We start from the raw sequence: 12,202 nt of genomic DNA, 5'->3' as shown, positions 1-12,202 counted from the left end.
CTTGCACTAAGGGAGCGGTGGCCCTGCTCGTCGGTGGGTCTGGCACCGGCTCTCGTCCTCTGGGCTTGATCCATCTCCTGCCGATAGCTGGGAAGGGACCGGCTCCACGTTCTCCCAGGGCGGGCAACGCAGCCTCGGGTCACGGCAGCACAATGCCACCCTGTCCATACTCACTTGCTCTTTAAAGCTCTAAAATTAAATATAAATTCGATTAATATCCATGGGAAAAACACGAGCAGTTGGGTTTGGTCCTTAATATGGTGTTTCACATCGTCAGGAGACTGCCCAGAAGCTTGATTATTTTCAGCCCTTAAAAAAAAGCATTGACATAAATAAGAACCTCTAAATTAAACCCAACCAAATAGGTGCCATATGACCAGTGAGAAAAGGAGATAAAACTCTTTAGCAGCATTGTTTTTATGCCAGTATTTCATCCAAGATAATTTCATACTGCCACGCACTTCATTGTAAGCCAAGAGCTGGAGGGTTTTTTCGCGTTAAATCTAAAACAATGCGCTGGTTTGTTCGGGTGCTTTCTGTAGATTGTTATCACCTCGCTGGTGTGGAAAACTTGATATATCTCAGAAACTGTCAGTTTCAAAGCTTCCTTCATCTGCTCCAGGATAATTTGCTTCCACACATTTTTGTCCCTGGGATTTCGCTGCGTTCATTAGTTCAGCGCTGCAGTTGCAGTGGATGTCCAACGTGCAGAGCAAGCGGCCTGTCTGTAGGAGTGCTCATGGCAGGACCTGTCTGTAGAACCATAACTAAAGCATCAGCCCTTGCTCCAGCCCCGCTAACCCCGGCAGTCGGGGCTTTCCCGGGTGCTGCCGACCTGCCAGAGCGGCTGGTGGGCGCCGTGCCGTTCCTCTCCGGAGAGGCTGGAGGAGCTGGGGGGTCTCAGGGCTGGAGCAAACGGCTGCCAGGCTCTCGTGGGCTGCAGCTGGTTGAGGTGGTTTGGAGCAGCCCCGGCTTTTCCAGCCCTCCTGGGTCAGTCGGAGGTGACTCGGGCCACAGATGGCTTCTGTGCCTGCCGGAGAGCAGGGAGGAGCAGGGAGCCCTTGGCAAAGGTGGTGGGTGGCCATTTGCCATGCAGGAGCTGGGTCTGTGCTCCTGGTGTGGCTCAACCTCCGAACTCCGTACTTGGCTGTGAGGTGCCTTTTAATGACACCAGGGTTAACGAGGCGAGCCTCTGAGGATGTCGTTCGACCTGGTGGGATGGGAGGGTCATCTAAACGTGTCTGCCTTTACAGATCTACTCCGGCCCCCCAGAAGACACCACGGCCCCCCCGGTGCCTCCTCCCAGGGTGGCTGCCCGGCGGCACAAACCCATCACCATTTCCAAACGTCCTCTAAGGGAAAGACCCGTCTTCTTTGGTGCTTCTGTGGAAGACAGTGGAGGTCAGTCCCAGCTGTTCACTGATGCCTTACCTGCCCCTCCCCCCTCCTGTTTCTTCTAACACCTCTCCAGGAGCAATGGAGATTACATTAGCAGGATTGCATTTCCCAGGCTGTGAAAATGAGTGAGTTCTGTAGTTCAGTGAGAAAGGAAACCAAAAAATACTCACGTATCAGTTGCATCACCTCACAACTCAAACGGCATGGGGATTTCTTTTTTCTGTTACTTGCAGCATTTTCCGTCAGCTAAACTAAGCCTGGTTCTTGCGTATGAGAAGCCCATTGGAAAGTTTGTGCAGTTTCAGAGGCAAAAATGCAAAGTGTCGGAAATTGAACTGAGGAGCAGAGTTGGTGGGATGGGGGTGGGGGCTGGGGCCGGGGGTGGCTGCGTGCTTCTGGCGTCTTGTCCCACCAGAGCACATCAGTCCTGAGAGGGTCTGCAGGGCTGGCTCAGCCGCTGGTGATTTTACATCCAGAGCAAGAACATTGAAGCACTTTTTCAGGACCCAGTGATAGTATTTTCTAGACCAAGTACAACTCTGTGGTTAAATTCATTGGATTGTAAGGAAATGTTAAGGCCCATTATCATGTCAAAGGGCACATCGATTTAAAATCATGTTTCTCTCCGCACCTGATTTGCTCTAATTGGCGTTGCAAGCTGTGCCCTAGATCACATCACCCAAAGAGATGAAAAGTCTTTTTCTCTGTTACAGTTTTCAGAGCCCTGAGGATGTTTTAGGCTTAATACTACAAGTGTACTTTATGGCACTAGTAAAACATGATTGAGTCAAATTGCTCTTTAAAATCACAAGACTGCTCACGTAGTTTTAGATGGCCTTGCATTCAAATGGTTCTCTGAACTGGGAGCAGAAGCATTAGCGTTTGACTGCCCCAAGGCTGCAGGGTGCCATCGGTTTCATAACAGTCCTGCATGCCGTGCCTGGGTCGCTAGCACAGCAAGAGGGATGAGAGGAATTATTTTTGGTGGGACATAAAAGCATGGTACAAAACTTCTCATGAGCGAGAGTACCGTCAATTTGAAAGAAACCCCTAAGTGTATTCAGTTTTCTTTATTCCTCAGCATTTGCGTGAGCTACTCGCTATTTGTGTTTTGCTCAGGGTGAGGGTCTGTCGATCCCCCACCACACGCCACAAGGGCGTCCCTTGGTACCGCAGGAGCTGCGCAGCTCTGGGGGAGAGTTCTGTGACACCTCTGTGATGCTTCCTAACCCGATGGCTCTCTGTCCCCTTGGCTCCGCAGCAGACCGGCACGGCCAGACCCCCAACGGCAGCAACAGCGTCGGCACAGAGGTCCCCAAGCCACTGCACCGCAGCCGCCTGCCCGCGCCCCGGCCAGGGGGGGACGAGCCGGGGCGTCCCCCCACCGAAGGCCGGCCTGACCCACGCGCTGAGGCAGAGGTGGGGAAGCTGGTGGCCAGGCTGCAGGACGGAGGAGCGAAGCCATCCAGCAAGGCTGCCAACGGGGTGGTGACCAGCCCTGCCCTGAGGACCTCCACGCTCCAGGCCAGGAGACCAGCTCCCCGGCCGGGGATCTACGGCAGAGAGGGTGAGTGTGCGTCCAGGGCCGTGGGTCCTGCGGGGTCCCAGCCAAAGCAAGGCAGAAGGAGTGCCGTTCTCCCAGGGAGAGCTCAAGGAGCCTGAGCCAGCCCTCCCTGCTGCACATCATCTATGATTCTATGATCATGAACTATGATCATGTGCCGGGATGGCTGGAGCGGGTGGTGTGCTTCTCGCCTTGAGTCATGGAATCATAGAATTTCCTAGGTTGGAAGGGACCTTTCACATCATCTAGTCCAACTATCAACCTAACACTGACAAACCCCATCACTGAATCATATCTCTCAGCACTATGTCTACCCGTCTTTTAAGTACCTCCAGGGATGGTGCCTCAGCCACTTCCCTGGGATGTTCCAATGCTTAATAATCCTTTCAGTGTAAAAATTTTTCCTAATCATAGAATGGTTTGGGTTGGAAGGGACCTTAAAGATCATCCGGTTCCAAACCCCCTGCCCTGGGCAGGGACACCTCCCACCAGACAAGGCTGCTCAAAGCCCCATCCAACCTGGCCTTGAACACCTCCAGGGATGGGGGCAACCTGTTCCAGTGCCTCACTGCCCTCACAGGAAAGAATTTCTTCCTAATATCCAATCTAAATCTCCCCTCCTTCAGTTTGAAACCGTTACCCGTCGTCCTATTGTTATACTCCTTGATAAAGAGCCCCTCCCCACCTTTCCTGTAGCCCCTTTAGGTACTGGAAGGAAACCTCCCCTGACGCAACTTGAGGCCATTTCCTCTTGTCCTCTTGATGTAGCTCACCAAGAGGGGTTGGGAGACCAGAATAGCTTGAGATGTGGGCGTGGGCCCGCAGCCCGGGGGTTTGATCCAGCCTTGGCCCTCCTGAGTTGTGCCATTTTATTTCAGACAGTGGGTACTTTTGGTCTGTTGCTTACTGGGGTTGCGGCTGCTGCGGGGTTTCGGAGCAGCCTGCGGACCCCAGTGCCAGTGCTGGTACTGTCCCTCCTCTGGTGTGCCGGGCAGATGCCACCAACGTCAGATGAAGCAGGTTTTCTGTGTGGTAGCAGAGCCACTGCATACGCAGAGCTCAGCCTAGCTCAGCGGACTCATAAAATTCAGGTTTGAGTAGTGATATAAAGAACATTAAACCCGAAGCAATTTGTACCCAGTCTAACCAGCTGTAAACGCTCTGGATTGTCAGTGCTCGGCGCAGCGGAGAGGAGGAAAATGGCAAAAGTCACTTTCACATTTTAATTTCTGATCATTTTATCTGTCAGGCCATCTGTGACAGGTTCTGGCTTACTGAGGCTTTACTGGGAACTTGTTATTTCAACATTTCATCCGGTTGGTGTTAAATATAAATGATTATTATTACTTGTGTTCTAAGAAGCTTCATACATAAACTTATTACAGGTAGAAATAATTAGTTTGGGGCCAGATCAGAGCTGGCATTGTCCTTTTCAGTGGAGGAGGGCAGGTAGGCGTTTGTGCATCTGCCTGTCTATAGGCAGCAACAGCATAACGCCAGGGAGCTGCCTGCAGGACAGTACGCACTGCTGCAACAGCAGGGCTTTGGCGACAAGTTCTATAAAACACTCAGGATGATGGTCATAATAAAAGAGGTATTGCTTTCTGCGATTTGCCAGCTTTTCCCGTGCGCTTTCCAGTGCTTTCCAGATGCTGTCATACCCTGACAGCCTCAAGTCCTGTATTTAGAAAATAAAAACCAGGCTGCATTCTTGATAAATGACTCCCGTGTGCAATGGAGAGAAAGAAGAAAGGCCCGGCTGGGTAGCACAAACATCAAATTCAGCTGACTGATGCTACTGGCTTAACTTAAATTTGTGGCATAAATGGTAGGTGGAAGTCTGCTTTTGGGAGAGTAAGATAAGTTCTTTTATACATCGACTGCATTTAGTGCTTCCAAGTTTTACGGTTTTGCATTATCACACATAGCTTGCTGACAGCGTGTCCTGGAGAGACGGCATAATAAAACCAGCTGTGTTGATCCTTGGACGCGTGTATACAGAAGAACACTGAAGTAGTAATAAAGTTCCATTACACTGGTGTTGGTATTTGCAAGTCAGTGCTAGAACGCTGCATTGAGCTTTAATGTGCGCAGTCTGGGAATAATTTGGAAAAACTGGAGAAAGCAAGAAGTATAGGCGGAAGGATTAGAAAACAGGCCTTTTACTGAGAAATTCGAGTTATACAGCTTACTAAGGGGAAAATTTAGGATCAGAATTTAAAAATGCAAATATGGAAGAGAGTTGGTTAAGGACTGGTGTTTGAACTAGCACACCAGGGTACAATAAGGTTCAGTAACTAAGGGGTTAACAAAGCCTTGGTTAAGTAGTTGCAGCAATTCACTATTTTACCAAATAGAAAAACATCTTTGGCTTATTTCTAATCAGAAACAGGACTCTCTAGACATGGAAAAGTCTAAATTGGAAGGGCAGGAACCCAGCTATTATGACGGTTTTTAGCCGTGTAAATGGCCAGATGAAAAGACCGCAAGGATTGCTGTCCTGCAGAAATTCGCCCTGGAGCCCTGGGGGCTGGAGGGAGGGTGTGGGGTCACCAGGGGTGTCAGGTGAAGTCTGACACTTATTCCTTATTCATTTAACCCTTGGAAGTCTTCAAGGGAAAAACGAGGTCGGCTGGATCTTGGGGAAGAAAAGCAGCCAAGGCAGGAGCTCCTGCGAGCAGAGCAGAAAGCCGGGGGAGAGGACAGGTAGTGCCACTGTCTGAGATAAAAGCTTGGAGAAGCAGCGGCGCCGGACTGCAGGGATTGCCAATTCGTGCTATTCCTCTCACTTTCGGAGAGCAGCACTGCACAGGTTTTGTTTAAGAAAACCTGTCATTCACAGGCAATATCATCTTTGCAGTCAGCAACTACAGCAAGTTTGTCATCCCAGGGTCCAGCATCAGCCCCTCTTTCTAGCGCCGGGAAGGCTGTGCTGGGGCAGGCAGGATGGGAACTGCCTTTTCCTGGGACTCTTTCCTGAAATTCTGGCTATTGGCCGCTGTCAAGGAGAGGGGGTTGGGGCAGACAGACAGACAGAACCAAGCCCACTAACTTGTATAGTGCGTCTTCATAAACATCTAGCCCTCCACCAAAGCTTCGTACCCAGTGTTTGCTATCCTCAACCTTGCAGGCGAGTGCGACGGTGTCCCTAAGCCACGATCCCATGGCGATAAACCCGTGATAATGCGTCCCCCCGTGAGACCTCCGGACCCACCGTGCAGGACTCCTGTCCCTCCGAGGCTGGAGCAGAGGCCAGATCTGATAGCAGGAACGGCAGAAGAGATGCCTTCATCTGTGTAAGTCAGCAGCCCTCGGCGGGCACGTGGTACCCAGGATGGGGAGCTTGGCCTGAGGGAGTTGCCAGCTCCCGGGGGGTTGGGGAGCATATGGGGGGATGAGGTCAGCCCAGGCGGCAGGAGTAAGAGCTGAAGTCACCTACCAGGAATTTCGGAAGACAAGGAGGAGAAATACCATGTTGGTTTCCAGCGTCGGTGGTGTACAATGGCTGGAGTCTGTGGACGTCCCCTTCGATAGCGGTGCAAGCATGTATTGAACATGACGTTGGAAAAGCCGTGCAGAGGGCACAGCCCGGGAGGGGAGCGTGGTCATAGCAAAGGCAAACACACACACTGGAAAAACAAAGCTCTGAACCTTCTCAAGTAAAGCCCTGGGGCTGAGCTTTGTCCCATCACCTTCTCTGCTATTTTCCGTGTTAATGAAGCTCGAGAGCCCCTCCCTGCCTGGCTCTGGGCAAGCCTCAAATGAGACGCTTCCCGGGGAAGGACAAGATCCAGCTTGGATCTCTCTTAGGGAAATTGGGTGGAGTTCAACTTCATCATCGGATTTCTTTCAGATTTTAGAGAGACAGAAACCATGTCTCTTTCAACGGGAATTAAACAAAAGAAAAAAGGGTGACTAAATGTGCAGGGATCTCAGCCCCGCATCCAGCGCTGGTTGGTGGGGAGGCTGTAACCTGGGTGCTGCTGCGGAGCTCGCTGCTGCCGCTGCGCATCCAGCAAAGATGCGCTTTTCGTTCCCCTGCCCTCCCAGCAGGGCACCCCAAGTCTGTGCTGACACCCCTCACCTGGTGCTCTGCCACCACACCGCAGCCCTGGAGTGTGCAGGGACCACCCCCGGGGACTCACCCTGCCCGTAGTGACACGAGGTGGAATAACAGTTGTCACGAACTGAAGTGCCTCTGTACTGCGGAAGCCACGCAGCCCACCAGTGACGATCTCCGGCAGTTGTCCTGGGGGAAGCGCCTGCCGTGGGAGAGCTCCTGAGTTCGCTCTACGCTGGCCCCTGCTGTCTGCCGACACCTCCCCAGATAAATCCGCCCTGTGCAGCTGATCCAAGTCCTGCATTTTCACTCCTTAGTCCGGCAAAGGTGCCGTGAGGTTCAGCTCCGCACCTGCAGGGCAGGAACAGGCCTTGACTTTGCTCTCCTGAATCACTTCTTAGAACTTTTCTTTCTATGAGGACAGTTGGAAGCTAAATATGAAGCAGATAAAAACTGAAGGAGAGGTCGTAAAAAGTGATGGATGTGGGTTTATAAACCCGTATGTAGGATTATAAGCAAGAGCATGGAAATAAGCAGTCTAGCTGAAAGCGATAAGGGCTGCCTGGCCAGGGTGGTGTGAAGGCAGAGGGGAATGGAGCTGGCAGCACGAGGAGCTGCCTCAGCAGAAAAGACATCATTAGGTGATCGTCTTCAGTGTCTGCTAACGCTGCTGTTCTTTTCCCTGGCACAGACGAGATCTAATTAGCAAGTTGCCTTATCGGATAACTGGAGTGACATCTCTTGTTCTCTTTGCAGAGTGGCCTCTAGGACAAAGTTCTTTGAGACAGCTTCCCGAAGAACAAGCAAGTAAGCCTGGCACTGGGAAGTTGGCATGTAAATAACAGCAGCCCTGCTGCGTAGGGTGCTCTCGCTGAAGCAGTGAGTCACCTCGGGAAGCCCCAGCCCCGACCTTTCCTGCCTCTGACCTTTCTTGCCTCTCGTACTCATGGGCGGAAAATGTGTCTCAGCTGAAATGCTGGAACTAAACGAAGAGCACAAAGTGTAAAATGTGAATCCAGATACAGACTTGATAAGTTAAATGTAAATCTGCTGAGCAATAAACATACCTACGGATTCCCTTTATCATGTGTGTGAGTCTAAGTCAGCGTAGGGCACATTGTACGTGCTTCTCAGCCTTTCCAAGGAGCAGAGATAGGATCATGGGAGAGACGAGAAGGGCTGGTTAGATCCCAGCAGCTACTCAGAGATGCGAGATCAGCGGGCGGATGGTCCTACACACGGTGTATGTACAGGCGTAGTTCCGCCACAGAGAAGTACGGTGGGATGGAGTGGTAGCTTGGGCACTGAAGCCTTCAGGCTAGGCTTTGAATTGCAAGCACTGTGCCAGCAGATTTCATTTGTGATAATATCTGCTCGAACAAGCTTCAGCTTACCGCTTTTCAAGCTCGCCAGCCTCTGCCAAAAGTGCGAGCAGGTTTGCACCTAAGTCTGATAAATGTTGTTTGCTAGTGTTGACAATGAGTTATATTGAAAAATAGATCCCTGACCTGACTGTTACCCTCTATCTAGGTTTACGGGTCTGCATTTGAGTTTGCTTATTGCATTAATTATTTTTCTTCTGTATTCTTCTCCTTTCTTATATACAGTTCTTCATCACCACAAGGCAGGATCCCAGGTGATGAGAGCTGAGGCTAAAGGTACGTGTTTATGACAATAAACCAAAAGCACACACGTAACATAAACTCAGCATTTATGGGGTGGTGGGAGTCCCGTGGAGGCAATGGGACTCTCAAAAGAAAGATGAGGAGAAACGTCCTTCCTGTAGGAGCCCCTTGCAGAAGGAAAGATAATGGCTGGAGGTGGGCCATGCTCTTCCTTGGGGGTGGTAGTTGTGGCAGGCTGGAGTAAATCAGCTTGCTCTGCCCTTCCCGAGCCTCCTCGCCGCAGTGCTCAGGGTAAATGGAAATGCGAGAGCTGTGCAAACGGCGCTGCCGAGATCTGGGCTTGCTCTGGTCGTGGTTTTGCCATGGCTGATCAATTTACACTGCAGCTTACACCGTGCTTCTTTTCTTCTTCCAGACTTTGTGATCACCTCAGCCCGGCTAGACCCAGGAGATTTTCTGTGCTCGTGAAACAGACGTGTCACAGCTAAGACTTTCCCAGTTCCAGTGCCCCTGGAGAGCAGCTATCTTACCGGACGATAATTTCAGAGCATGCTGTCACAAGTAGCTCAAGAAATTAGAAGAGAGGGAGATAACGATGGAGAGAAGACCCTACCCACACGTTTGTGTTGAACTAGTCCCAGTCCTTCCACCACTCCTCTCTGCGCAGGCTGTGGAGGATGCTCACGTGTGCCCTTGCAGGTGGCCGGCTGCGTTTGCAGGGCTGGGTGAGCACTGACGGGCTGTGGAAGGGACAACGGAGGACGGGGAGTGGCCATTTACCTGCTCACTTTTTGGGAAATGCACCTTGGCAAGGGTGACCTCGGACAGACATTGGAGACAAAACGCAAGGGGCTGACTCCCCGTGCTTGGACGCAAGGGTAGAATGACTGGAGTTTGGGTTGGCCCCCCCCTTGCCATGAGAAGCTCCTTTCTTTATGTTGTGTTTTCCTTGCTCAGTTAAGCTATAGTGTGTTTTTTTGGTGTGTAGGAGAGCAGCGTATGTTTACTGGAAACGCTGCTTGTGCTAAGGCAGGCAGGACAGGAATTGGGGGGACCATGGCACTTAGCTCTGTCTCTTCATCTTCTCCCTGGCGTCAGCATGACCCTGTCCTGGGAAACCGTGCTGTCAGACGCGGCTGTGCCAGGGGGCTTTGCCTGAGAGGGGCCGCATCCCCTGCCTGCGGGTTGGCGTTCCGGGCAGCCCCCGTCTTGTCAGCAGCTTCCGAGAGCGCAGCTGGGAGAAGGAGGTAGCAGGCTCTCCTCCTCCTCCTCCTTCTTCTCCTCTTCCTCCTCTTCCTTCTCCTGCATGAGCCACTCTCCCACCAGATCCGCTTCCCACAGGCCCACTGTGAAGTCTTTGCCCTGGGGTTATTCCGGTGGGCCAGCACAGAGGTGGCGAGGAACTGAAACTCGCTGAATATGGGCCAAAGCCCACTGTTTTTCTAAGAGGCACCCAGTTTCTTGTCTGCTTGTTACATGAATTTCCAGTCCAAGAGATGTCCATCTCTTTTCCTCAGCAGCGGCCGTGTAGATGATGCCCTTTAGCCTGGAAGGTTTCTCCTAGCCAGGACCGCCCCCAGTGCCCCTCTTAACAGTAGAGGCTTATCTGTGGTACCAGCTGACACCAGGGCTCCATTCCTGAGCTGTAGCATTTACCTGTAAATAGGCAACGAGCAGCTTCCCTGCTTCCTCTCTCCAGCCCAAAGGCAGCTTCCCTGTTTTGAATGATTTTCCTTGGGTGCTGGGAGCATTCCCAAACCAGTAGCCAACCGTCCCCATTAGCCGCTTCCCAGATGCTCCCTCCTCTCGAGCGTGCTTTGCGTCCTGTCCGGCGCAGGTTTGCCGGTGGGATGCTGCCGCGGTCCTTCCCGTGCTGTCTCCGGACACTTGCCTTGTGTGTGCACGTAGCGCCCGTCTGCTTTATCGCTGAATGTAATTCTGGCGTTCACTGTACACACACGTGTCATGTCAATGGTGCTTCCGCTCCCTTGGGCTTTGGCGGTGCCCCAGCTGCTCGCTCCTCTACTCCTGCTTTGAGCAGTGGCACATAAAAGTGGCTTTAAAAAAAAACACCACCACACAAACAAAACAGTGATATCAACACCTAGATTGTATTACGCACACTGGCATCTCAGGGCTTTTGAAAGCTACGGTGAGCCCTTTCTGCTGCACCTTCTGGTGAGCAGCCAGGAGGTGTGAGCAGCACCGAAACAGCGCATCATGTTTTTTCTGATCAGGTCCCCAAGAGAGCGGGTACGGCTGGGAGCCAGCGAGGCTGAAGGAGGGCGAGAGGTGCCCCGACCAGCCCAGAACGGCTGCGATCGCTGGGGCAGCCTCTCCAGCAGCCAGGCAGTGGGAGGCCCCCGGTCGCCTGCTGCGGGCAGGCACTGACCTGCCCTTTGGTGGCTTTGTCACCTCTTGGGGTGGCTGTCCCAGACGTGTCAGGCCAGTGGTTCCTCCACGGAAGGCCAGCGTTGCCCAAAATGCCTTCCCTCTTGGGGCTGTGCGTTGGGGCCTCCTCAAGGCTGTCGGTTTGGGAAGCACCTGGGCTTCTGGGGACACGGATGGCTCTGGTGGTGACACCCCCCCCGTGCTGCACATGGATGCTGCACAGTGCTGGCCCCCACAGTGCCCGTCCCGTTGGAATCGGTGGCTGTTGCATCACCCCCTGGCTCGGGTACAGTCGGCCTCATGCTCGCTGCCCATCGCAGATCCTGCGGGACAGAGCCGGGGTCCGTGGGAAGAAAGCAATCCAAGGGAGTTTGGTTTTAAGGCTGACATTGTGAACAATGGAAGGAAGCAGCTTATTAGAAACAGGTTTCATTGTGTCCTTTTAAAGTCATTTGTCTTATGTGTGTGTCTGCTGGTTTTCCCTCCTCCGTGCGCGCAGCTGAACGCTGGGGACCAACAGCGGTGCGGCGGTGGGAGGTTTGGGTGTGCTGGTGGAGGGCCGCGGAGCACAAGCCCTGCTGCCAGTGTCACTGGAACGACACAGCTGGGAACATGGGATTCACCCCGTGCAGCACGGCGGGGCCCCCAGACATCAGCCATCGGAGCCGTCTTGTCATGTTAAAAGCATAGGTTACTTCAAGTGTTTATAAAGTTTCCATGAAGTAAAAAAAGAAAAGAGTCCGAATGTGGGGGTTTTTTTCTTCTCTAAGCAATGCCGCGGTGTGGCCCGTGCTGTAGCCATCCTCTGCTGTGCAGGTCCCACTGCTCGGGTCCCACGGGCAGCGCAGGACCCGTCCCAGCCCCCCGGGGACGCAGCCAGCCCTCCCTGGGGAGTGGGTTTGCAGAGGGATGGGTTGTTCTGCCTCTTACAGGGAGGCATGTTTGATAGTATGTGTTTTTTAAAACCTTTTCTCATTTTTAACTTCAGCTGCCCGATTCGTGTTCAGCTGCCTCTGTCAGCAAAAACACCGTTCTGCTTATTTATTGTCGAATCATAGAATCAATTATGATTGCTGCAGACACAGCACCGGCCTCTTTCCATCTATCCAGCATCTTTTTCCCCTCCTCCCATCTCTTTTCCCATCCCTCTCAACTCCGGCGTTG

General features: G+C 52.5%; 1 protein-coding gene across 2 annotated transcripts in view; it reads left to right on the top strand.

The window, feature by feature from the left end:
* The window catches only part of OPHN1 (oligophrenin 1), a 68,968-nt gene extending 57,187 nt beyond the window's left edge, over positions 1 to 11,781 (top strand). The window contains exons 19-24 of one of the 2 annotated variants that reach the window (XM_074599638.1): positions 1,254 to 1,401; positions 2,663 to 2,965; positions 6,093 to 6,258; positions 7,779 to 7,829; positions 8,630 to 8,680; positions 9,063 to 11,781. In XM_074599638.1, the coding sequence (XP_074455739.1) occupies positions 1,254 to 1,401; positions 2,663 to 2,965; positions 6,093 to 6,258; positions 7,779 to 7,829; positions 8,630 to 8,672 (711 nt within the window). In that variant the 3' untranslated portion in view covers positions 8,673 to 8,680; positions 9,063 to 11,781. Of the gene's footprint in view, positions 1 to 1,253; positions 1,402 to 2,659; positions 2,966 to 6,092; positions 6,259 to 7,778; positions 7,830 to 8,629; positions 8,681 to 9,062 lie in introns of both variants that reach the window. The other variant, XM_074599636.1, reaches the window with a different exon arrangement.
* Positions 11,782 to 12,202: the final 421 nt, after the last annotated feature.

Source organism: Larus michahellis, chromosome 9 (genome assembly GCF_964199755.1).
Source record: "Larus michahellis chromosome 9, bLarMic1.1, whole genome shotgun sequence".
Taxonomy (NCBI): domain Eukaryota; kingdom Metazoa; phylum Chordata; class Aves; order Charadriiformes; family Laridae; genus Larus; species Larus michahellis.
Note: the sequence above shows the minus strand (reverse complement) of the source record. Positions and strands in the feature narration are given on the sequence as shown.